General features: G+C 47.5%; 1 protein-coding gene across 1 annotated transcript in view; it reads right to left on the bottom strand.

Annotated features, from left to right (window-relative positions):
• AGBL4 (AGBL carboxypeptidase 4) overlaps nt 1–27,471 on the bottom strand; it is a 1,386,151-nt gene that overhangs the window by 79,771 nt on the left and 1,278,909 nt on the right. Inside the window, exon 9 of the mRNA XM_055341596.1 lies at nt 9,622–9,733. Coding sequence (XP_055197571.1) covers nt 9,622–9,733 — 112 coding nt within the window. The remainder of the gene's footprint in view (nt 1–9,621; nt 9,734–27,471) is intronic.

The following is a 27,471-nucleotide window of genomic DNA, read 5'->3' as shown; positions in this document are numbered from 1 at the left end:
GTCATAATGCTTACCACCTGTCCTGCCATGATTGGTTTACTGAGTCAGGAGCTCTAGACCAGGGGTTTGCAAGCTTCCTCTGGCCATGGAATCCTTTATTCAGACACATCTTTCATACTGATAAAGGTTAACCTCTGTTGAGAATATATGTGCCCTGCAAAGTGCCTTCAGCAAGTCCCAGAAATCGGTTTGGTTAATCCTCACAACGACCTCTTACAAATGAGGACGCAGATGCTGGGGAAGGGAAGGGAAGGGACCTGCCCAAGATAACAAAGCTAGCAGGTATTGAAATGAGATTCAAACCCGGGCCTGAACCTGAGCTCTTAATCACAAAATTATACTGCTCCTGTTAAAATGAAGAGGAGCCGCATGGGAGGGAGGGCGTCCTCAGACCTCTTGCCATTCTTCCAAAAACCGTTTGAAAACCCCTGCTCTACTCTGCATCATCAGTTCCTTGAGGGAAGTGACTATTTCCTACTTGCCTTTCTATTCCAGTATATAGCGCCTGGGCTGTGAAAATGTTTATTGAATGGATAAATGAACAATCTTTTTCTTTCAAAGATGACGGGGAAGTTACTCTTTTATTTTTATGCTTTACTAGCCTTGAAGTGAAAGCGAGCAATGCGAACCTAGAGGGACTTGCTGAGCGGGAGAGCACCAAGGCTCATTGGCCAGGCGGCCAGGCTGTGTCCAGGCCGATAAGACTTCCCACTCCAGACACTGGGGACGGGTATGGGGCTTGGGGGGTGGGCATTAGAACTTCTGGAAGATGGGGCAATCTCTTGATGAAAGGTTAAACAGTGGAAGCAGTGATTAGTTTGGTCCTTTTCATCAGAATTCTGCTCTCTCCACCACGGTAAATAATGGACTAATTAGGCATCTGGCTTACTTGATTTCCCATGGCTAAGGCCAATTTCTGAAATGCAATATGCTATTTGATGTAGCAGCATGAATTCCTCCTGGGCTCCAGAGCCTCCCAACAGCAACAGCCAAAAATAACTCTCGGAGAAGTTCCCCACACATTGAACACAACACCTTAAATGTGACTTGTACTCTGTTATAGGCTGGATAGGCTGAGAGCCTAACGGGGTAACAGGCTTATGCTGATCCCAACTGGTTCAAACCAGAGGCCCGGAAGGGGAGGGGTTTAGTGGGGTGGGGGGGGCAGCGGTGAGAAACAGATAGGACCGGTTAATGGGAAAAGCCCCTGGACGAGATGAGCTGGGGTTATACTGGACTGGTTGGGTAAGGGAAAAGATGTTATCCGAGGACTATCCACAGAGACTCCTTTTTTTGCTCATTGTGGCCAGATAATTGGATGACCATGGCATAGGGAAAATGGGGAAGCGAGCTTGGTCTAACTTAGGAACGAGGGTAAGTTGAACAGACACCAGTAGCAGAGAGAGAGTAAAGAGAATTTTAGAATTTGTGGATTTGCGATGGAGATCCTACATGGCTCGATTCTAACATTCTAGAATTTCTGAATTTGTGAGCTTGAGAAAAAATTCCTTATGTGGGAGCTCTTGGTGACAAGGGATCAGCAAGGGCAAAAGATGAAGGAAAGAAGATGAGTCAGTGGAAATGCAGAACAATGAGAGAGAAGTGCGGGGGACGGGGGTTTGAAAGCCTAGGGTGCCATGGATTTCTCTGGGCTGCTTCAGTGCCATCCTGCTGGCAAACAATGTGTCAGATGAGGGGGCCAATAAGATTTCCCCAAACACTCATCAACAGCCTACTAAGTGTGGGTCCCTACCAGATGAAGGTAGAAGCTGAAAAAGACAGAGCTTCTGTCCTTGAGAAGCTCAGTCTAAAGGAGGCAGGAAAACTCACTAAAACACAGCAGGATGTGCTCTTTAACCAGGGGTGCACCTGTGGGATGCCTACAGAAATCCAAACAACCCCCCACCTGGAGAGACTGCTTTTTAATCAATGCTTAAGAGGTCCTCTTTGAGCTGCCAGTGAGTGGCCAGACCTGCCCAGGGAAGCAGGGAGGTAGATCCTTGGCTCTGAGGGGGTTTGCAATTTAATTGAAGAAATGGAAACCAGAGGACATCAGGGGAGATGCTGCTATGGCACCACGGCCCCCAACTACACTCCATGCATGTTTATGGAATAAACCCACTAGATGGAAGAGGCTGGGTCTGCTAATAGAAGAACAAAGCAACAAAATGCTCTGTGGGCCAGAGGGTTCAAGGAAATCTTAGAGAAAGTGGGCCTAGGGGTGCGTTCTGGAGATTAAGTAGAATTTGGAGAGTGACTAAGTGTGTCTCTTGACTCAGCAAATTCTCGTCCCTCTTTCAGAACTCTGTTCACACGTTAATTGTAGGTCTTGGTGAGTGCATTTCTTCTTTCTTGCCTGTCTTTCCTCTCTCTCTCACCCAAAATGCATCCACGGAAGTTCTGTGCCCTGCACTGGGTGTCAGGGATCAGAGATGACAAAGGTGAAGTCTAAGACCTCAGTGGGATCCCAGTCTGTGGGAGGGTACGGGAGCTGGGGAGAGCTGGGTCAGTGAGGTAGGTGCTTGTAATGGCCAAATGCATAAAATATTAGTGGCTCCATTTCTCACATACCTACTATTGAAGGCTATTTATAGCCATATGATCTCATCCTGAGAGAAATCCCATGGGACTGGCATCCCAGTTGCCAAAATTGCCAAATAGGGAAAAATAAGACACAGAGTTTAGTTGGCCTGACTCAAAGGGAAGCTTCTGGAAGCTTTGCTGACCTTCATGCAGTTGAAACAATATGTATCTAGTTAGTCAATGAGAGGTATCCAGAGTCTTTCAGGATGAAAAGATGTTAGAAAAATTGAAGGAAAAAATGAACTTGACAGGAGCCTTGCTCTGAAGTGGGAGATCCATCTCTCCACTCGGCTTGCTTACCAAAGTTATAATAATCCAGAGAGTTAGAAAGACCACGGCTTTTATCACAGGTGGGAGAAGTCGGTCTTTAAAAAAGTAACGACTTGTCTTAAAATTTCTAAAAGTTTCAAAACCATCTCAAACTATTGTAGGAAAAACTGTAAACATTTCATGAAACCCAGTATTACATTTACCTTTAGTCTTTGCTTCCATACTGAACCTTCCCCTGGTGGCTATTTACTGACTTACTGGGCCGTGTTGGTAGGAGTGGAAAAGTATTCGAGTGGACCTAAATGTGTGACCTGCGGCTGTGGTGTGGGTGCATTTAGCCTACCCCTCGTGAAACCTCTGGCGGCTGGCTGCAGTCTGCACATTTCAACAGGGCATTCCTCTCCACCCGACCCAGGGCAAACATCCCTCTTCACCTTATAAAACACTTAAGGTCACACACATCAGGCCTTTCTCCAACCTCTGGGTAAGCAGGTCAGGGCTTATTCTCCCCTTCTAGCACATGGGCACACTGAGGCCTAGGACAGGAACATTTATGGGACATCTGCATGTGCTAAGCACCCTCCTGGCATTCACTCCAGGCTGTCCTTCACTGGCAGACTTCTGTCCCTTGTCGTGGAAATTCTGCCCATCAGGGGAGCCTTCACAACTGCTCAATGATGCCAAATGGAGCCTTCACAACTGCTCCAAAATGATGCAGAGACGCAGATGGTTGGAGCCAAATGGGGCTCATGGAGTCATCCTTCAACCCCTACAATGTACAGACTGGGGTGCGGTGAGGCGGGAATGAAAGGCCCAGAGAGGGGAAGACACTTGCCTCGAGTGCCAAGCTGATTAGTGGTTCGTCTGCTCTGGTGGGGGGTGCTAGTTCTCCGTCTCTCTTGAAGCTGGCAAAGCTTTAGCGGCTCCCTGCAGGGGACCTTTGGGGGGATACAGCCAGACACTTGGGGATGGAATGAAAGTTTGGGAACCTACAGTCCAGATTCCTGGGCTCCCTAGGCCTCAGGAAGAGAGTCTGCTAAAGCCCTAGGGATGTGGTTTTCCCCCCGGGGTGGTCCTGCCTCCTCCTAGGGGGTGCTAAGCATCCTGCCATAGGGGATGCCAGAGTGGTGGCCTCCTGCTCTCCTGGTTTGCCCCTAAGTGTGTCTGTGGGTGGGGACGGGTGCCCCCAACCTTCTATCCCCATCCTTGCCAAGGTGGCTTTACCCTTTTTACCCAGGCTGTCAGGTATGAACACACAGGTGTCCCTTTGTTTCTGGTGAGGAGCTGCCATCTAAGGGCCTTCTGATCTGGCGACCCATGAAACCCCTGCCCATGCTAAGAGCAGACCTCACGGCCCCTTCCTGCCACTTTAACTGGGTGGGGACACTGGGCCTGGCTGTGGGTTTGTGTGTAGGCTCTTGGTGTAACTGGACCGCTGCCTGCCTACCTGCTATGTACCACGTCTATGCTTTTGTGTATATGTTTTCTGTTTTATGTATGTGAATGCATATGTCACGTGCTGTGTGTGACTGTGTCTTCTGTGCAGTGAATGAGTGCTGGTTCTGCGTGTGCTAGGTGACCATGTCACCGACTGCTCTGTTTGTCCTGCAGATGTGTTATACCTTATTTATTTATTTGACAGAAAGAGAGCAGCTTCTCTTGAGGACTATAGGAGGCAAGCAAGGGAAAAAAAAAAAACCCTAGGCTGTGTTGCTCTATTTTAAAAACCGCTCCGTGTTGTTATGGCAGCTAATTTTCCTTAAATGATTTAAGGAAACAGATCTGTCTAAGAGCTACAGCCAAGTTGTTATAGCAACACAGGCCTTTCTCCTCCAGGAAAAGGGGGGTATCCCCTCACCCCCTGCCCCAGAGCATAGGAGCCTCTCACAAAAGCAACCCTTGGGCTCTGAGAGGCTCAGGGCAAAGGAAAGGACGGGAGGGGCGCATTCACCTCCCACCTGGGGGATCCCTAGGGATCCTCCTTAGCAACTGCCCTTGCAGCTCTCAGCTCCGGTCTCATTGTCCGTCACCTGGACTTCCACAAGAAGCACCTGATGGGCCTCTCTTCTTTCACTTCGTCTCATCTCCTTTGATCCACTCTCCACACTGCAGCTTTCAGAAGTTTCTAAAAGCATATGTCATTCAACATAATATTCTCTATGGTGCCATGTTCTCTGCTACATGCTGGATAGGCACAGGGCAGTCCTTGAATGGCACGCCAGGAACGTTGGCCTTTACTCCACAAGTAATGGGGAGTCATAGAAAAGTCTTAATCAGGGGATAGAGACCCAGTTGGATTTAAATTTTAGAATGACACTAGAGTTTCTCAATTGGGGGACTGAGTGGACGGGAATACTATTCATGGATCTCTGTCTCCCTTGATCAAATGTTTTTGATGGCTTTCTATTGACTACGCTAATTCTCAAGTTGGAGAGATGGTGTGTGCTGGGATAGTCCCAACAAGTGGCATTTTGTTCCATGGCCTTGATTTTTTTATAGTCATGTTACTCAATTCAATTAAAAATCAATTTAAAGGAGGGCGTAAGACTTTTTAAGATTGTAACTGGACACAGGCGAGAGGGGGCTTGTGCGCGCTCTCACGTGTGAGTGACTCAGGTGGCACTACTGATGGTGTGATGTGAAGTTGCTGACATACTCTACAGTATACGTGCCAGGTAGGGGGTGAGCTCTCACCTGGAAGGTGCTATCCTCTCTGGGGCTAATTACCTGGGGAAGATGTAGAACGCTCAGACCTAATATCAGGGAAGGAGAAGCCTGGATATGAAGCAGAGTTGGAACCGGCTCCCCTGGTCTTCACACTGAAGGTAGTGAACTAAGAGCAACTCCTGAATAAAACGTGGTCGGATGGTGGGAGGACAGGGACCCAGGGATCTGAGGGAGCTCCTGGTGGCCAGAGAAGGCTAATTCAATGGTGGGTAGGATGGGGCAGGCCCTGAGGTCAGGAGATGACCAGAAAATGACCAGAAGCCTGCATCAGGGGAACCAGAGCGGGTGATGCCATCTGAGCTTCTGTCCCTGTGAGTTGAGGACAATCTCAGCAGGTTTCAGGGAATTCTAGGAGTGGGTTTACATCCACAGATCAGAGCCTGAAGTAAAAAGGGCACAGCAATGGTGGCACCAGTGTCTGGGACACTCTGAGGGAGAGATGAGATTGGGGAAATGTATGTGGTCCGTTTGCTTCCTTTCATCAGGGAAATCTTATTAAAACCAACTTACAGAGGCTCTGGTTTACTTCATCATTTGCTTCGCCTTTACTCTGAGCACCTGTTCAGAGCCAGGTCCCTGCTGGGCACTGGGGACTCTGAGATGCATCAGCCAGGCCCTGCCTAGGGGACAGTTCATCACAACCGGTAAACAAAAGCCATGATGTCCACAGGGGGCTGTCCCAGGAGTGGGCATGAAACACTTTATATCTAAGATCCAGTGTAGTCCTCTGGGTAAAACCCTCCGTGGTTAAGATCATCATTTAGTTCCCAAGGCCTGGAGACGGGGGAAGGGTGTAGTGAGCAAAGGTGTAGGAAAGCAGCCTTTGAAGTAAATGCCATCATTAGCACAGGCCAGCAGGCTCCTTGCCCGGTGAGGGCGCAGGAGGGCGCGTACCTGAGACCCACAGGCAGGCTGAGCATATCACTTGTGATCAGCTCCAAAGTGAGCATGTCTAAAGCTTGTCCCCAGGCTCACTACCTCTCCTGAGTTCCCACCTCAGGAAGGGCATCACATCTACTCCACTGTCCGGGCCAAACCACGGACGTCATTCAAAACTCCTTCCTGTCCCATCAGCCAGTCGCTAAGCTGCCCACATCTGGCTCCATAAGCCTCTCCAACCCTACAGCAGCAGCAGGCTCCACTGGTCTCCAGCCTCTAGCCTGGCCCCCTCCAAATCCACTCCCTCACAGGCACCAGGGGGCTCTTTCTGAAATGTGAAGCTGATTCTGTGACCTCCCCGCTTAAAATCCTTCCACGCTCCCCGTTCCCACAAGAATAAAGTCCAAGTTGCACCCTATATCATAACCCCCTCTGCTCCTCTGCCCGCCCCTAGTGCCAGCCACACTGAAGGAGCTGGCGGTCTCCTGAGGGTGCCTCTCTCTCAAGGCAGGTGCACAGATGTCGCCTCTGCCTGGAAAGCCCTCCCTGCCCCGGGAATCTTTCAGCATCACCTCAGGTAGGGCTTCCTGGGCTGGGTTCCCTCTCTGGGCTCCCACAGCCCCCGGGCCTTCCCCCAAAATACTCCTGGGATAACTGCCTGCAAGTGCCTGTCTCCACCAGGCTGAGAACTCCTCAGGGGTGGGTGGCAGCCTTGATGATTCCAGCATCCAGCACAGAACCTGAAGGAGTTTTGTGAGGAACAGCGATGTTCACAGACATAGTGCCCACCCGCCAGGGAGGGTCTGCTGATTCTCTCTCTGCTTGCTGACTCCGTCAAGCAGAAGGCCACCGAGATGGAGGAGCAAGGCCATGAGCATTTAGAAACGAGGCCAGAAGCTGTCCTGGCAGTTCACGTAGCTCCGGGTTGAGTGATTATGATGACGTGCACAACAGCAGAGGTCAGGAGGAGAAAGCATTCCAGGATATTAGGGCAGATGCCCTTGGGTACTGCAGTGTCTGCAACTGGACACAATGACTCTTGAAGTCCAATCCAAATAACGTCTGTTGAGGATCTGCTACACACCAAGTACTGTCCTAGGTGCTTTCCAACAGCTTTAAAGTAGAAAGAGGGTGTAATTTATCATCTAAACTGGGACACTTCTAAGAGTGAAAGGGGCCACTGTTAATACTTCAGAACAACAGGTATGAACAGGAACTGCCCCAGGCAAGCCAAACTTACAACCATTCTGCCCACAAGTCACAGTTTGTGTGCTTTCCCCTCACCCCCATAACGCCACACACAATTTGGGGATCTATATTTATCGGTATTTACTTATTTAATATCTATTCCCTCACAGATTGCAAGGGTTAGGGTTTTGTTCACTACTAGAAAAAATCTCAGTGCCTACTGTATAGGAACTACTTGATAAATATTTGTGGAAAGAAGGAAGGCAAGACTGGAGTAGAAGCCTGGGCATGGAGAGCGGGAGTGGGCAAGAGAGAAGAGGTGGAGGGAGCTGGGATCCCTGACTCTCACGTTAGTGCTCCGTGTCCTTGCTTGGGTCCTAAAGGAGTGGACTTTCAGGAATAGCACAGCGGAGGCAATGGGCTGAGCTTCCAAGTGTGCTTATTAGGATCCAACTAGCTGATGAGCAACCTATTCATGGCACAAAAAGCATCTGACTATCCCTGTCACTCAGTGTCGCCTGATCTATGCTCTGCAGCGTGGATCAGTGCCCAGTTGTTTGCAAGCGAATCAATGACTTCTCAGTGATGACAGCAATGACAGGCTCAAGCCTCTTCTCTTTAGCAAACTTAACCCTTCTCTCTGGTTCCTCCTCCGTGCCTCACCCGCCAGTTCTCTTCTCGGGGATTCATCTGAAACACCCTGTTTGTTCAGCGGCCCCCACTCTATCACTTCTCCTTTCCTATGTGTTTTGTTTTTTAATCATGCCTCATTGTCCTCTCTATGAATAACTGTTTTCTATCTATAAACCATATTACAGTTGGCATAACACGATTTGCCATGTTCAATCCAATTCAGTTCAACCAACAGTTTATTGAATTTTTATAATCAGCCAGATTGGGAAAAACGTAGAGGCAATGGCAGTCAAAGCGCCCTAAAATCACAGTTATCAAAGTTAGAAGAGACTCAGACTCTGATGTCATCTCACTCCAGTGTCTTCCAAACAACTGAGTCTCCTCTATACACCATTTTGTCAGTGTCATTTAGCTTCAAGGTAAACAAAGTTTAGTAATGCAAAGTTCAGAGCTCCTACATCCACTCCATCTCAGGCAGCTCTAATTGGTAAAAAGTTTCCTTTCTCTATAGGCCTGGCCTCCTCCTTTGGCCTCCACCCAGGAGATGTCTGTCCTATCCTCTCTGACAGCTCTTCAGGGATAGAATGATTGTGGTCTACTTCCTTTCTCTAACCGACGAAACCCCAACATCTTCTATTTCTAACAGAGTCTTGCCCCTATAAGCAAACTCCATATGGACACCATTATTCCCCTTCATTATGGACTAGCAGGCAGGCCCTATTCTCTGGGAACAGGTTCACCACTACCACCATAGCCCCCAAGTCCAACCATGTGGTTCCATTGTGGCTGTCCTGTCCTTACATATCCTTGCCTCTGGGGCCAGAGTTGACCTGCCCGGAGGTAGCATGTCCCCCAAGTTAGGCCAGTCATAGTCTTCTAGGACTGGAACTAGAAAACAAGATTGAATCACTCTCCAGTGGTGGAAGCCAATAGATGTGACACCTGACACATGTCTCCTACAGGTGGAGGAGGCCAGTCTAGTCTTTAGTGATATGAGATACTTGGGTACTCTTGTAATAAATTCTCTATTTTTCGTAAACTCATTCAAGTCATATTTCTTCTGCTTATAGCTGAAGAACCCTAACAAATGTGAATCTGCTTTGCTATATTTCCTTTATCCCATGAGGCCTCCTGAACCCAGATGAACCTGATGTTTTTGATGTGTAGAGGAAGACTTGGGTCTATCCAATTTAGAGACAAGAGCAGCAGGCCTAATACCCATCCTGGTTCTGACCCTGCACTCCTAATTTGTAGCTCCTACTAGAATTTCCCAGGACAACACTGCCCTTTCCCAGATTAAGCCATAAAATCAGCAGGTGCTGAAGGGGTTTGGTTACTCACTGGGTCATTGTACATCTGGATGATGAGCTGTTTCACTCCATGCAGGGTAGGGTGAGCCCATGGAGAGGGATCCAGCCAGTGGCGGTTCAGATCAAACCCCATCAGAGAGCACCTAGGTTGTACCCAGAGTCAGAGTCAGTATGAACAGGACAAGCCAAACTTGACACTTACCAAAATACAGCTAGGAGTAGGAGCAGTCCCTGTCGCATCTACCAAGCCTTTATTTTTTGCCAGAGACAGCTCTAAACATTTTACGTGTGTTAATTCATTCAATGCTTTCAACAACCCTATGAAGTTACCATCATTATAATTCCCACTTTATATAAGAAGAAGCTGAGTTCAAATATTTCTGTGGAGGAGTCTGATTTCAGCACCCATGCTCTGAGACCACAGAACATGTACATCTCTCATACAGGGCAGGAGAAAGAAGCGTTCAGGCTGAAGTCACGGGTGCCCCTATTTTTCCTCACAGTCTCACACCACAGCTAATCCATTGTCTCTACCTTCAAAATGCATTCAGAACCCGACACCCCTTTATTACCCTCCACTGATACCACCTTGAAGTTGGACCAAGATCCCAAGTATTGTAACGATCTCTTACCTGGTCTTATTTCTACCCTGGCAACCTCCCAGCCCACTTCTAACCCCCCCAACCCCATTTTCCACTCAATATCCAAGGTGATCCTCTAAAACATAAGTCAGATTATGTCCCTTTTAAAATCAAATGGTCCCTGTTAGGTGCAGAGTAAAACCCCTTACAAGCTACCAGTCCCCATGTGGTCCTTCCCTGCTAACTTCTCTGACCTCAGCTCCTACCACCATCCCTCCTGCTTCCTCTGTGCCAGATGCTGGACTCCTCATTGTTGTCCCAACACAGCAGGTGCATCCTTCTTCGGGGCTTTTGTACAGGCTGTCCCTCTGCCTGGAATCCTCTTCTTCCAGATACCTTAATGACTCGTTTTTCTTATGACATATCTAATTTCAAATGTCAACTGCTCAGTGGAGGCTGCCCTGACCACCTTCTCTGTACTCTCCCTTGAACACATTAAAGAACTTCTTTAGGGCAACTGCAGTCATGACTCCTGGTTCTCCTCCTGTCCTTCCTTTTCTTACTTCAGATCTACTCAAAGCCCTGCTTATACCTGGGAAGAGATGTCACTTCCAGGTCCCCATGCCGCCACCTGCTGGGTGGCAGTACCTACACAACCTACACGTACTATAGGCCAGGCCAGGCTGAGGTATAATTTCCCGAAACCCTGTGCTTGCTCACAACTCAAATTATCATTTTTCTTCTCTCTAATCCATCCTTTTCTAATCCCTAGAATGTGTCCCACACAGGTTTTCCTATCTTGCTTTCCTGATCAAGATTCATCTATGACTTTCAGTCACCCATATAAGTCTGTTCCTTGCAGATTTTTAAGCAGATTCAAAACTGATGGGGGCCATACCCTTTCTCTCTGCTTTCTGTGCCCAGATTGTCCTCCCTTTTCTTCTCTATCTCTCTGCCTCACTTTTTTTACACCCCCATTTCATCATCCAAGCTCCTTTCTTTCCTTAAGCAATACAATTTAACCCCTTCTCAACTTATTGAACTCATATTCCCATCCCTACTCAGAAAAATAAAGGACTCTACTGGGGATCCACCTCTCCTTCAAGATGGTTGGGGTGGGTATGGGGTGGCGTAAATAATAATAATTTCCCCTTGTTGCTTAAAATAAGCATTGTGGGAATCTTGTAGGAGAATAACTGATGTTTCATGGGGGCACATAGGAAAAGGTTTCATTGAGGAGAAGCCTCAATGAGTTGGGTCTTGTTGAATGAATAGAATATTTCCAGGTGTTGGGGGCAGAAGGAAAAGTATAAGCAAAGAAAGGAACATGAATCCACCCAGGATATTGGGGGAATGGTGGACAATTCGATTTGACTGAGTCATAGAGTATGTAGTGAGGAGGTGGTAATGGTGAAGCTGTGAAAGGAGGTGGAGGTGAAATGTGAAGGGATTTGAATGGCTGGCAGAAAGTTTTATTATTTTGTCTTTGCATTTGCTGTGATTAGATCAACCAGTGCTGATGTTTGCTTCTCATTGCTTACAGAATGAGAACAGAGATAGCCCTACACATGGGTCACAGCATCACCATCACAATCAAGGGAACACAATCAACAGAACATTTGCTGACAGTACTCTGTCTCAAGAACTAAGTACTTTACCAAGCACAAATACTTGCTCTAAGTTAACGTTGTGAGGGCAGTGCTATTACTGTTCCCATTTTGCAGATGTGAAAACTGAAGCATAGTGAAGTTACAAACAAATTGTTTGAGAAAAGAGGTGATGTCAGGATTGGTACACACGCAGATTGCATTCCTGGCCTCCAAGAAACATAGTCTAACAGGAGAAAGAAGATATGCTCACAGGCTTATGTCCATTTATAATTCAGGACAGGGATCCCTGGGTGGCACAGCAGTTTGGCGCCTGCCTTTGGCCCTGGGCGCGATCCTGGAGACCTGGGATCAAGTCCCACGTCGGGCTCCCGGTGCATGGAGCCTGCTTCTCCCTCTGCCTGTGTCTCTGCCTCTCTCTCTCTCTCTCTCTCTCTCTCTCTCTCTCTGTAACTATCATAAATAAATTAAAAAATTAAATGAAAAATATAATTCAGGACAATGTTGTAAGGATTAAATGAGCTAAACAGGTGTAATGAACTTAATTCAGTATAGGATCTAGCACCTAATAGCAACTTAAAAATATTATGTTGTTGTTCTATGGAGCTTTTTATTACTGTTTTATGCTACATCCTATAGGAGTGATATAGAATAATAAATCTGCAGTCCACAAGGGGCTGGGTGGGCAGCAGACAGCAGGGGGCAGGGATATCCTCTATTTTCCTGTCTGGGAGTCAGGCAGATCTGTGCATAACCATTGTCTTCTCTCTCCTAAGGGTGTAGGCCTTTACCCATTTTATTTGGGGAATGCCCAGCATCTAACCCTGTGATTAGATGGGACAGGGTTGGGGAATTTGCTCCTCCATCATAGATGATGAAACTATGGTAGTGGCTTTTCTCCTCCCACAGGATACATATGGGCCAGATGCTCCCTCTTTGTGGTCCACCAGCCAGGGCAGCAATAAGAAACCACACTCAGGCAATAGCCACTTCTCTCCAGGACTTAAACTTGAACTAGGTGAGGCAAGGCTGGGAGTCAGGTGTATGGCGGTGCTTCCATGGAGCAGAGGTAGATTATTCCTGCGAACAGCCAATTTTCTGTTCTCCAGAGCTACTCTGTTAATTGTTTGTTTTCCACATGTGGCCCTTCCTATAAATTCCCTTTTTGCTTAAGTGGCTAGAATTAGTCCTTGTTTCAGTAACAGAAAACATCCCTAACCATATAGCTTTATAGGCTAATTTATACTAAACTCCAGCAGGCCCCGATACTGTCCACTTCCAGTGGCTTGTCACCAAGTAAGTGAAACCATTGGTCTGAATGCTATGCCCACAGAACTCTTCCAGCTTTCACTAGCATCTAAAAACCCCTTGGGCTTCTGTTTTATCATGCGTATAATGAGAATAACAATCTTAACTTTCCAGGTTGTGAACAGGAACTAATAATGGCTCAGCAGAATCCTCAGAACAGAATGAATATTGAGTAAATGGCAGCCAGTGATGACAGCAGCAGTGGTGAGGATTGTGGTATTGTTGAAATTGCCTAAATCTAAATATCACCTCCTCCCGGAAGGCTTGCTGACTTAACTCTCTGCAAATGTAAGACAGGTACTTTTCCTCTGCAACCATGGGCATCCATTGCTCCCTGCTGCCTCCCACCCAGCCCATCAGAGGAGCTACAGTACAAGATATGGTAGTGATGGAGTCTGTCTTCCCCACTGGACCATGGATTCCTCAAGGGTGAGGATGATATTCATGTTTGTATTCTTGTGCTTGACAAAGAGTCTGGACTATGGTAGACATTGAGGAATTCGTTGTTGAATGAACATTTCATTCTTTCCCAAGAATTTTCCAATCTCATGACATAGTTCTTACAACCATCCAGGCCCACAAGTGGATTCCATTTTCCAAGTGGAAGCAGTGAAAGCCAGAGAAGGTAAGCCATTCCTTCAAGGTCATCTAATCGGCTCTACAGGGCCCAAACTAGAATCCAAGTGAATTGGCCCTGGGGCCCTCCGTCTTCCCATTTTGTCATGCTGCTTCCAGGAAGCCTCTTTCATTCAGAAAAGTGAGATTCAAAATCTAAGAGAAGGTGTTAAAGGTGAAAGATTCTGAAAGGTCAACACCTTGATCCAGCCTACTGATAAAAATAGTGTGGCTGGTCACTCAAAGGCCACTCAACCCTCAAAGAATCCTGGAACTCTTTAGAAACTAAAGGATTGGTGAGACTCTTCAGTGAGTGAGTATCTGCGCTGGGTATTTTTTGAGCTAATTTTTAAAAGAACACTTCTAATAGTAACAGTCCATCAGTAGGTGGGTATTTACTAAAGAAAAACCTTAGTAAAGATGCAGGAGCCCTGCCTGGCTAGGGGTCAGGGGAACAGGCCTTGCCTCTAATGTCTAACTCATCTTGAGACAGTCACTTCCCCTCCCTGGACTCCATGCTCTTCTTTGCAAAATAAGGGGGTTGTATTTAACTCAGGGCAGTCTCTTCCAGCTCTCACATTATATGTTGTTGTTGTTTTTGTGTTTTTAAATTTATTATTATTTATTATTTATTTATTTATTTATTTATTTATTCATGAGAGACACAGAGAGAGAGAAAGAGAGAGAGAATGAGAGAGAGGGGCAGAGGGAGAAGCAGGCTCCATGTAGGGAGCCTGACGTGGGACTTGATCCCGGGTCTCCAGGATCATGCCCTGGGCTGAAGGCGGCGCTAAACTGCTGAGCCACCCGGGCTGCCCTTGTTGTTTTTTTTACTTTTTAAGTATTTTAATTCCAGTCAGTTAACATTCAGTGTTTTATTAATGTCAGGTGTACAACATAATGATTCAATAATTCCATACATTACCCGGTGCTCATCACAAAAAGTGCATTCTTTAACCCCCTTTACCTATTGGACCATCGCCTACCCACTTGCCCTCTTGTTCTCTATAGTTAAGAGTCTGTTTCTTGGTTTGTCTCTCTTTTTTCCCTTTGCTTGTTTGTTTTGTTTCCTAAATTCCACATATAAGTGAAGTTATATGGTATTTGTTTTCTACCACTTATTTTGCTTGGCATTATACTCTATTACTCCATCCATGTTTCCATTTGCCACATCCATCCACATGGATGCAAAGATTTCACCCTTTTTATGGCTGAATAATATTCCATTGTGTATATATACACCACATCTTCTTTATTCATCTATTAATGGACACATGGGCTGCTTCCATATCCTGGCTATTGTAAATAATGCTGCCATGAATATCATTATATGATTTTAAAGCATCAATAATTGGGCTTTATCCCCAAAAGCAGGGACTTGGAGGAAGTACATATATCCAATAAAGTTAAAATACCAAGAAAACAAAATATTCTAGGGAAAGGATTGGTAGTTGTAGAAAGAAACACCAAATAGTCAAGGGATGCTAATACTTTAACATTAATGCATGCATTTTTCAACATTTGAGGTTTGTGTGGGACCTAATCTCTGCCTCTAGGGGTTCTCAAGTTGCTCTGAACTTTGAAGAAGGGATGGGAATTTACCAAAAGTCAAGGCCTCAGAGGGCGTTCCAGGCAGAGTCTGTGGCATGTTCAGGGTCAGCAAAATGAGGATGGTTGGAACACATATTTCTAACAGGCCACAAGTGTATTATGCTTGTGTCCCTAACTAAGCTATAAGCACCAGGAGGGCAAGGCTCACGTAGCTCTTTTTCTTCAATGTTTTCAGGACCCAAATCATCTGCCTAAAGACAGAGGAATGAACAAGGTGACCTCCAGATGCCAGGCTCTCATATTATGATTGCCAGTTTAGAGTCACTGAGTGTGAAACCCTAGGTCTCTGCTCTGGGTCTCTGTCTCCTTGGTGCTCTTCTATCCTGTTATTTATTTTTGAGATGAAATTTCTGCTTGTGCTCAAAGTCAGGACCTGTGTTCTGACATGAATGGAGCTTGTTAAGGTTAAAACGAGACCCGGTATTCGACATTAGGATCATTCTAGAAAATCCAATTTTACGGAAGTCAAATTTATATGTAACTACATAATATATACTTTCATTCTCTTGAATTAGAAATACTATTGACTATCTTTGTTTCTTCTTCTAAACTCTGAGCCCAGTGGGGGCAAGAAATATATTTGTGTCATCTTGCCCACCTCTATTCCAACTTACCTACTACAGTCCCAGGTGCAGAGAAGGTTCATTATATCTATTGAATACATGAGTAAATGAACAAGTGTATGAACAAATACCCTGAAGATGTGCAAACAAAGCTTAGGTAATTACTTGAATATGTTTTTTGAAAAATATTTAAGTACCTGTTACATGCTAGACACTTTCACAATAACCAAATAAGGTAGCTATTATTAATCCTCATTTTATAAATGAACAAATAAAATCCAAGAGAGACTTGACCTTTAAAATGTCACTTGACAACTACTAGGATACAGATCAGGGATTTGAAACAAGATTTTATTGATGCCAGGATGGTCTCCAGTGATTTTTTTTTTGAGGTCCTCCCAGCCATGGTGAGGTTGTATCACCTATGAAAGCGATCCCAAGCTACTCCTGTCTGCTCTTCCTTTACTGATCTCTTCCTCCTCTGCCCAATGGCAGAGATACAATGGCTCCAGAGAACATTACTCAAATGACAAATAAATAGCTCCATCTTGTGAAGGGCATCATGCCCATCCTTGTTGCAATAATGGCAGCTAGAATGAGAGCAATGATTTTAATTCCCCTCCTTATGATTTCCTTTTCATCTCCTCTAATGGATAGAGAAAAAGACAGCTTGGTGGCTCCAGCTCAATCTCATCTGAGCACTGTGGGGCTCTGTGCTCCTGGAAGAGTGGCATTGACAGGCAGAGATATATGAGGCACACATGCAATTGTCTCTCAAACGCAGCAGTTTTTCAGCATTACCAATAAGCTAGATTGGATTAAGTATATTTGCACCAAAAGCAAAATAAATATTGCTTCATTTAATGCCACTAAAAGGTTGGGATTCAATTGCCCTTGGCCTGAGGCACCTTCTAGCTCTATTGATTAGCTAGTGTCAGAAGCCAGACAGTCTGTCATCAATAGCTCCTGCAAAATGCTTAGCAGGTGGGGTGGGCTCTACTATGGTGGAGATGGAGGGTGGTGGGCAGTGTCCTTTGTCCCGAATAGAGGGATAAGTACAACACATCTGTTCCCCATCACCACCATCAGGATATTTAAAGCTTTTCCCTTACATTTCCTCTTAGATTATCACAAGGATGTGACCTGGGCTGTAAAGGCAAAGAGAATGGGTAAGAACATAGCAGGGTGCCTGGGTGGCTCAGTTGGTTGAGCATCTGGCTCATGGTTTCCACCCAGGTCATGGTCTCAGGGCCATGAGGTTGAGCTCTGCTTTGGGCTCCATGCTCAGTGTGGAGTCTGCTTGGGATTCTCTCTCTCCCTCTGCTCCTTCTGCTTGTGCTCTTTCTCTCTCTCTCTGAAATAGATAAATAAATCTTAAAAAAAAAAGATAAGACTATAGGTTCCAAGTCACAAAGACTTGGGTTTGAGTCCCAGATCTATCACTGAGTAGTTTTGTGACCTTGGGCAAATTGGTGTGTTTTTCTCAAAGATCTGAAAGCACCAGGAGGGCAGGATCTGAATCTATTTCATTTGTCATTGAGTCTTCCATGCTGGTACAGTGTCAGACACATAGCCAGCTCTCCATTAGACTGTATAAAAGAGAAGCTCAGAAAGCTTTAGTAATTTGCCTGTAGCCCAGCAAGGACAAGTGAGAGAGGCAAGACTTGAACCCATGGGCTCTAAAGCCCATGTTCTTAGCTGTCATTCTATTCTCTCTTAGCAGTTCTGGGAGTCAGGTCAGCATCCAACTGAGGGGACTCATGTGAGGTGAAGGGTATATGCAACACCCTTAATTTTTAAATGGGAAAGCTGAGAGGCACTTGGCTGCCTTGGTCAATTAAGTATCTGACTTTGGCTCAAGTCATGATCTCAGGGTCCTGGGATTGAGCCCTGCATCAGGCTCTCCGCTGAGTGTGTGTGTGTGTGTGGGGGGGGTGTCTGCTTGTCCCTCTGCCCTGTCCCCTGCTCATGCTCTCTAATAATCACATCTTAAAAAAAAATAAATGGGGAAACCGGGTCTCAAATGGGGGCTAAGATGAAAAGTATCTTTATGCAAAGGACAAAAGATGGCCCCTTCCAAGCTGACAATCAGGTACCCCCCCTTTTTTTAAAGATTTTATTTATTTATTCATAGAGACACAGAGAGGGGGGCAGAGACACAGGCAGAGGGAGAAGCAGGCTCCATGCAGGGGGCCCAATGCGGGACTGGATCCCAGGTCTCCAGGATCAGACCCCGGGCTGCAGGTGGCGCTAAACCGCTATACCACCGGGGCTGCCCCAGGTACCCCTTCTGAGTGGTGAAGTACACTTGCTCTGGCAGACGTGGGGTTGGGAGCAGTCACAGCCAGTCTGGCCCCTTGATCAGGAGCCTTGGGGGCAGTGCACAAACTGCATATGCATGTAAGGCCGCCCTGGACATTCCCAAGGTCCATAGCAGAAGCAGAACGAGGTAGGCCCTCCTACCTCCAAGGGTCAGCAAGATCTTTACCCGGTAATGGTGGCCCTTCTGGCCAGGTGGTGAGTTGGGGGAAGGGTGTACTCAGATCACACCAGAAAAGGGATCATCTGTAACCTAATAATTCCTGAGCCTTTCCTTCCAGAACTTATCACTAGTGAACAAAGAGAAGTTTTGTTGGAGAGCCTTCTCCCTTCCCATGGAGAATATGTGCTCTGGGGTTTCAGTCTCCTTCCCTCCTGTCTCCTTCTTGGAAGCAACACCAGGCTTGGGGGGGATTTCTACATTGTGACTTAGAACAATTCGGAGAGTCTCCAACTTAAATGACCCAACATTTCATAAAACCCAATGCCCACATCTCAAAGACCAGGAAATGGAGGCCAAGGTCACAGAGCTATGTAAGGGTAAAGTTGGAAGTTCATTCCAGGACCAACAGATTATTTTTCCCTCTGTAAGAACACTGACAAGGAGTAAAAAAAACCATTAGCAAGGCCCAAGCAGGAACATTTTCTAAAGTGCACTGGCCCTTGCAGCTAGGAATCATCTATTCCAACTTCAGTGAGAAAGGACAAAGGAAACACAAAAGAGGAGAAAAGTCCTTTAGGTCCTCACAAGCTCTGGGAGTAGGTGAGATCCCTCCCCACTTGGTCTAAGCCTGAAAAGTGGCTTAGATGGAGCGTGGACTCTGGAGCGTAGATGGCAGCGTGGACACTGCCTGGACGAGATGCTGGCTTCGGCCACAGGTTAGCTGTGTGGCCTCTCTGTGCCTCAGCCCTCATCTAGGCAATGTGGATCTCACTCACCTCGGAGGGCGGTTCGGAGGATTCATTGAGGTAAGCCACGGAAAATATTGGAGACACTGCCTAGTTTGAGAGCAGCGCAGCACCTATGTTAACTGGTCTTATGGTTTCATCTTGGCAGGACTGTCAGGGTCTTCCACAAACTGGTCCCCACATAATCCTCCAGCTTCTTCAGCTGTATCCCTAACCGGTATACCAGGCAAGGCTCATGCATTTTCCGTCCTATGAACTAATTGCAAGAAGATGCCCCCTCCTGGGGGCTGATGTAACTCCTCCCAGTCACAAGGCTGATCAGGCCTGGGCTGCCTGCCAACCTCCACCCCCCCTCTCCTAGCTGGTGCCTTTGTGTCGTGTGTGACCCTGCACCGGGGTCTGTGGCTGTGACTGTGCACCCAGGCCACGTCAGACCACTTGGCGTTCCCCAAGGCTTTCTGGGCCCTCGGGGCCCAGGCAGCAAGGCCAAGGCGAGGCACTGGGGCTCCCAGGCAGCAACCTGGGGTTGACATCTGGCTCTCCTACTATCGTGGGACCTTCCTCACTACGTGCATCCTTCCTTGTCTGTAATATGAGGATAATGCCCACCTCACAGGATCATGGGGCTGTTAGGAGGAACCTCCTGCTGTACTGTTACCAACACTGCTATTATTTAACATTATTCCTTTGTTTTAGAACAAGCTGCCAATCTCTTCCCCTCCCCGTCAAGGCTCACCTCACACAACACGTCCTCCTTGAGGGCAAGCCCAGGGCCAGGCCCACCTCCATTCCCCTGCACAGTACGTGTGTGCTGCGGGAATGTCGGCAGAAGAGCAGTAGGGGAGGAGGGAGGCATAGGGTGAAAGAGGAGGGGGAAGAAAGGATTGAGTTGAAAGGCTTCTTAAGCAGAGTACGAGTGCCAGCAAAGGCACAGGTGTGAGCAAGAATGGGCAGGTCTAGGCCCCTACAAAGGAGTGTAGGAAGGCAAGAGGAGCAGATGGAGGGTGTTAGTGCAAGAGCAAGGGGGACAGCGGGACAGGAGCCTGAGAAGGAAGTTCCTGGACGCTGCGCGTGCTTGAACACCAGGCTGCAGAGTTTGGTTCTTGCTGATGGCCCACAGGGAGCCAGAGGAGGATGTGACACAGAGAACAAATACCATGCGAGCGGTGGTTTAGGAACTAAGACCCCAAGTGACAAGGTTCTTGGTTCTATTGTTTTGCTCTTCCAGACCCCCCAGCACTCATTCTAGGTTACTGGCTCCTCAGAGGCCTGTCTTTGCTGTAGAATCAATTATTAAAATCAACTTGCTATCAACTCTAACTTTGAAATGCTATTCAGCTGCTTGCAGGGACAGAGATGGGGGGCTGCCTCCGCAGACATCTAGCCATCTGGACTCTTCTGTGGAACCTGGCTGGGAAGCTCATTTGAATAATTGGTTTTGGCGGTGTGCACTTGTGGGTTAGACACCTGATTACACTGCCAGCCCCAATGTCCTTTCAGCCTCCTTAGAAACATTGCTCGGGTTACATAAAGCCGGAGAGTGTTTCTGGGAGGTGAGGCCTGTCTGGCCCCTCTTGTCACTTGCACTTCATCTTGACTCTGTGGCTCACTCACTGTGTGACCTTGAGTGAGTTACTTAGCCTCTCTGTGGCTTTGTCTCCTCTTTGTTCAGAGACAGAGTGGCTCCTACCCTGCCTATATACCACAGGCTTCTTGTAAGGCTCCAGGAAAAGACAGGGGAGTTGTCACTTAGCAGAAATGCAAGTGGAGAGAGGTAGGTTGAGGAGAGCTCAATGTCAGGAAGCAATGTGTGTGCGGGCTGTATCAGAGGTATGTTCCCTTGCAATGGCCCCTTCCTACTCCTTCTACTCCATTAGCTGGCTCTATGAACTTAAGAGATTTTCCTAATCTCTCTAAGCCTCAGTTTCCTCACCTATAAAATGAGAATAATGATAGAGTTGTTCTGGGAATTAAATGGAACTACCCAGGCAAAATGCCTAGAACAGTAGCAGGCCCCAGAGGTTCGATAGATGGCAGCCATTCATCATGACCATCGTCACCATCATTGTCATCATCATTATAACTGTTCAGTTCTGGACACTAGGCCTCAAAGGCAGACAATGACAAACCTGTGGAGCATGTTCAGAGGACAGCAGGAAGGACGGGGAGGGGAATGGATCCCAGATCGCGTGTGAAAAGTTATAAGGCCTTGGGGGATGTCCAGCTAGGAGAATAGGAGCTGGCAGTGGTTGGAGTGGAGCGTGGGGAAGTAGGGGGGCACACGGTCTTCGGACAGCTGAAGGGCCACCACGTAGAAGATAGACTAAAACCTGATAATCCTTCAGGGGCGAGGCAGGAGGGATGGGCTGGCAGATTTAGCCTGAGTCTCAACACTCTCTGATAGTCCAAGCTGGCAGCTCGGTGACGCTTTAGAAGGGGGGCAGCCACACAGGCCTGAAGGTGGACAGGAAGAGTGGGGCCCAGCCATCACTCAGGGACACTGCTGAGGGCATCCCTGTCCTGGGTGGAGCACTCCAAGGCCGACAGGGGCAGCGAGCGGGGAGGGGGTGGGTGGCGGGGTGGGAAGGAGGCACAATGACTTGGTCAGACCTCTTGGTGACGCGATCCTTGCAGGGGGCCTTTGGTTTCCCCTTCAAGCTTGAGGAAAAGTGCAGTTTTTATGCCATCAAAGAACAAAGAGAATATTGACATGCATTTTACATTTTACATAGCTGATTTCATGTTCTATCCTACGTTGGAAAGTTTAAAATGTTTCCTCCTTTGGAGGTTGGGGTGGGCAAGGTCAGCCAGTTAGGACGCCCGTGCACACGCGTGTGTGTTGGAAACACCTTGCCTGGCAGCACCCTCTGCCATGCTTAATGACATTCGGTGGTGCCCATCTCTCATCTCCTGTCTGTGGCTGGTGGATTCCTATATATCTTCCATCCTTCAAAAACCCTCATCACTGCTGGTCAGAGGGAAGCCCTGCTTGATTCCTGGACACAAGGTAGCGGGAGGTGAAATCCGCAGTAGGCTAGGGTCGGTCAGCCTGCCTGGATTCGTAAGCCTGCTCTGACCCTTCCTGCCGGGGGACCCGAGGCAAGCACCTTGCTGCCTCTGTGCCTCGACTTCCTTCTGTATTGAAAACGGGGCTAAAGAAATAGACTCATAAATACAGAGAACCAATTGGTAGTTGCCGGGGTAGGGCATGGGCAAAATAGGTGAAGGGGATTGAGGGGAACAAGATGCCAGCTATAAAATAAATAAGTCCTGGACATGAAAAGGACAGACTAGGGAATATAGTTAATAATTTGTAATAACGCATGTGGGTAGACGGTGACTACAGTTAAACTGAGCACTGAGTAATGTACAGAATCGTCAAATCGCGGAAACTGATATAATACTGTGTATCAACCACATTTAATACAAATCCTTAAAAGTGTCATTTTGAAATTACATTTTCACTGGAATTGTGTAAAATCCTTTCTCCTCTAGTTTTTGGCCACTTTCTAAAAATGTCCTTGTGAATTAACTTTAGATGTCCTTTATTTTTTTAATACTTTATTCAAGGTTTTCTTAGGGATTTCAGTAGTTCCTCATGTATTGATTAAATAGCGTCCTACCGTGTTCTTCAGTTCCAGTGTTTTAAGTTCTATAACGTAAACATTTTTCACATGAGAAAGACAGGGCTCTACTGCTGCCCCCCACCCCCGCCCCGCCTGGGCTGTTGCGAGCGTTAAATGAGATGCTATGTCTAATGCATAGTTAGGAGGCACTTAGGCATTAGCTCCATTAGCTGGGCCTTTGCGGCATCACACGCACGCTCCTCCAGTGCAAACACTGGGCTTCTTATTGGCAAAGGCTGCTGATTTCCATCTGCTTCCCTAAGGCCCAGCACAGGGCCTGACACTCAGCAGGCCCTCAATAAACCTTAGTTAAATTGGATTTACGGCACCGGAGCATCCTTGGCTACGTGAGGAGCACCAGGGCCCGGAGACACGACGTGGTGCGGGTCCGCACGCGGGAGGGGTGTGCATTTCCACCGCGGGTCTGCGGCGCCACGCTATAAAGCTGAATCATTTCTGCACCACCCCGAGGGGTCTATTGGTCTCCCCCACCTCCCTGCTTCCAAGAAGCGCTGAGGTTTTCTGAAGATGAGAAATTTCACAGCATCCTGCTATCTTTGGGGTAACTGCGTATTTTATGATGACTAATAGGCAATTACTATGGTAATATTGCAATTCAGCATGTGTGAGGTTTGGGAAATGAGAAATTATGGGTAACTACTTTGGACTCATTTCTATGGTAACAAAAAGTAATTGTCATTAAATACCAGTTATACTGAGGCTGTACCTGGTAATTATAGATTTTTATGCCCAGAAACATAAATAAAACCAATAAATTTATTCAAAGGTCTATGACTGTTTACTTATACGTGGCTCTATGGAATACACAATGACAAGCACCTAATTAAGAAATGCAAACCCAACACAGGGTTTCATATTGTCATATGGAGATGGAGAGTCTGTTTTTCAAATGCAAGGCAACTCGTGCATTACACATGCTCCGAAGAAGAAGTCAGTGCACTGGGGACAGGAGGGAGCGGAGGGAGAGGTGGAGGAAGAGGAGGAGGCAGAGACAGGGCGCAAGTGCTGCCACATGTGTTGGCAGCCACGTCTGAGGCAGGACGTTGAGAATTGCCACCCCCCTGAATTGACTCCGCTGCAGACCCACTCGGCCTCTCATCCCTACCCCGATGGCCTTCCACCTGGGAGCCGCCCTGTAGCTTCCTGGCTCTGTAACACCTGAAATTACAGGATTCATCCCTCAAGACGTCTAGGCTTCAGATGCCCCAGAACACTCTGGAGATGCTCACGTGGCGTCAGTAGTGGTACCGTTCCTACTTTTTTTTTTTTATTAAGGTGACATACACATAAAATTTACCATCTTAATCATTTTTAAGTGTATTTTTAAGTTCAGTGGTACTAAGTACATTCTTAATGCCATGCTAGCATCTCTACTATCCATCTCCAAAATTCTTTTTGTCTTGTAAACCTGAAACTCTATACCCATTAAACCCTGTGTCCCCATTCCCCCCTTCCCTCTAGCCCTTGGTGACTGATACAGAAGACAAGGGCAAAAGAAAAATTAAATGTCCTTACTACTTACAGCCCATTGACAAGTCCTTGAAACAGGCAAAGTGACCTTCCTCTAGGAACTCAGCTACCTTGATGTTAACACTTTGCTGAGGGCAAAAGGCAATCTTAGCCCGACCCTCCAGGACCCTGTAAGTCTACTTTAACATAGAAAAATTCCTTTGTAAACTTCCTTTATCTCTACCCCTCAAGATACATGTTGGCGATCATCCCCCAAGCATATGACCCACCGATGCACATCTGCAGGGCCTCATGACTAAGTTTTTATTAGATGGCAATAAATTATCTGTTCCCAAAATAGCTAGCCCCCTCAAAGTCCTGAAAACCTTGCTTCCAGATTCCTTACAGACTTACCCTATCCCCTCCCCACTTGGAAGTGTATAATGGGCCACTGCTCATGACCCCAGTGCAGCTCTTTCTGCCCACAGGTCCTTTCTCCATGCTTTAATAAAGTCACCTTATTGCATCAAAGATGCCTCAAGAATTCCTTCTTGGCCTTGACTTCAAACCCTAACATGCTTCCTACATCAGTAACCACGAGTGGTTCTACTTTCTATCTCTGTGATTTTGACTACTCTAAGTACTTCATATAAGTGGAATCATACAGTATTTGTCTTTTTGTGACTGGCCTATTTCACATAGTATAATGTCTGCAAGTTCATCCACCCTTGGTGTAGCTGTACCATTTTTGACAGAGCCTTGCCCAGTGTTACTAATAAATGATGGAAGATGCCTTCCACCTCATATTCCTCCTCCATGAGGGAAGGAGAGAAACTGAGGCCATGGGAGAGAAGTGTCTCGCCCAAGGACAAGAAGGCTCAGGAGAGTGGGGAAGGGTAGAGCACCAGTTCTCTGCTTCTACTTCCAACTTGTAAGGCAAAGGCCATGTCAGGAATCCAGAGAGTCCTGGATACACCATGTGACTTTGAACATGTCTCCACCTTCACAGCCTCAGTTTCCCCTAGGCTGAAATGGATATAATAAAAACTAACTTCTCTTTCTCAAAGAGTTGTTGTAAAGATCAAATGTGCCTTTTAAGTGGCTTTAGAAGTATAATGTCCTAGACGGTAGCAACATGTGGCTGCGAAGCCAGAGTGTGCTAAATGGTAATGGTGCTCATCGTCGTATTTGTGCCCCACCAGCGTAAGATCAAGACGAGCGGGCTTAGGCGGCCATGTGGGTATGAGTAAAAGGGTTGAGGAGGGGAGGCATCTGGCCAGAGCCCCCCCACACTGGAGATTGTAGCTGAATTTACTTCTCCATCCAGGAAAAACATATCTAAGGCTGGGCACTCGGGGCTTTGGGGACAGCGATGGACAAAGGCCTGACTTCACGAGTCTGCTGTCTAGAGATGGAGGCCGTCATTAAACAAGTAGTTACATAAATATGCACACGATGGCCAGAGCTGGGCAGGGTGGTGGAAGGGTGGTGCCCATGCCCGGGGACAGCGCAGCGGGAGGCCACCTTCTCCTCCCCGCGGCTCTGAGAAGGTCTTCTCAGGAGCTGGCCGTAAGCCTCAGACTGAGCAGAAAAAAAGGCCCGTGTCACTGGGGGGACAGTGAGCCAGAGCGTCCAGCTGCCAGGTGTCACGATTACAGGCCACCACGTCATTGCTGTGTATAGTTACGTCCTCTAAGGACGTGGGGGCGCCGGTGGGGTGCACTGGAGGTGCTGGGAAGCCACAGAGGGCCCCCCAGAGCCCCCAGAGGTCGCGTCCAGGAGCAGAGCCGCTGGCTGGTCAGCAAATGCTGCGGCCCCCCACGTCAAGAACATCACCTGCAGTGCTGCACTGCCGTCAGCTGCACTTAAATGCTATTTGCTCTATGTAGAGGGCTTGTCTTATTAAATATAAATCACATGATTAAACCTCGGAAATCTCCTCCCTTTCCTTCCTAGATTGGGTTGCACGTCTCCTTGGTGTAGAAAAGGAAAAGGGGGGGAGGAGGAGGAGGGCAGGAGGGCAGGCCCGTGCCTTGTCCTCCGCACCAGGGCTGGCGTGGCCGCGCAGGCCACAGGGAGGACTGCAGACCCGTGGCCCTGGCTGCTCCTCGCAGGCCACACGACCCGAGGCAGACCGTCTGGCTGCCCTGAGGCCTGGGAGACTGCACACCGTGCAGTCCGGGATGTTGGCAGTGAAAGAGCAGGAGCGAGTTGGCGACGTGGCGGTGTGCGTGCCAGCCTGTTTCTAGCACTGCCATGCGTTCCTCCGAGCTCCGGCTCTGTTTCCTAGACTTCTGACGAGCATCCTTCCCTCCCTCCCCAACTCCCTTCCTTGCTAATCGGAGTAGATTCTCATTATTTGCAAGCAGAGGAATCTCAGCGAACACCCTCCTTCACAAACTTGCTCAAGGATTAAATAAGATAAGTGTATGAGTGTTTGACATGGCACCGGGCGGGCGCAGAACTCCTGGAGGGGTATCTCCCCAGATGAGTTTAATAAACTCCTCTGATACCCTGGGGGCCGAGGTTGGTGGCAGTTGGAGGAGGTGAGGGATGGAGGGGGAACCAAGCTGTACAGGGAAAGGGTTCCTTGACTCATCTTTGGGCAGCACGGGGTACTATATCACCCTCTTGAGATTCCTGGTGATTAGCATATTCGGAACTGAAAGATCTTATTGTAAAAGAACACATTGAATTTTGCTTAACTCTGTGTTTCCCATACTCCTTTCTCCCCTGCCATGCCTAGGCAAGTGTCCCCAGGCAGTGGGACACACTGCTGTAGCCAGGGAGGACTGGCCTGGAGCACGTCTAGGGCACCTTGAAGCTCTCAATCCTGAGTTTTTATTATTATTTTTCAGTTTCTCCAAATCTTTAGTAGTGAATTCTCATGATTGATAGGCCCTTTGTTGCAATTCAGAGCTGTTTTAGCAACAGGATTAATGCCTGTGGTTAGAGATTTGTCTCCAGCTCTTATAATGAGAAACACATATTCGCACTAGGAAAACGTTGGGGGTTTAAACTTAGTAGAGAACCACTTCTGAGGGTTGGAGCTCTTTTACCCTAAAATCCCCAAATGAGAAAATCCAGAGCTTGAAAACATATAGAAAGCATCACCACCCCAGTGGCCAGCAGAAGCCCAGAGAGGGGAGACATTTTGGTCAAGGTCATAGACCTCTTTCCAATGTGCCATCCCTGGACAGCAGATGCTGACATAAATAAGTGTGTAGAGTGGACAGCATTGACCTCTTTCTGACCACTGCCGCTCTTGTAAT

This window comes from Nyctereutes procyonoides, unplaced genomic scaffold (assembly GCF_905146905.1).
Source record: "Nyctereutes procyonoides isolate TBG_1078 unplaced genomic scaffold, NYPRO_anot_genome, whole genome shotgun sequence".
Classification (NCBI taxonomy): domain Eukaryota; kingdom Metazoa; phylum Chordata; class Mammalia; order Carnivora; family Canidae; genus Nyctereutes; species Nyctereutes procyonoides.
This window is presented reverse-complemented; position numbering and strand designations above follow the sequence as displayed.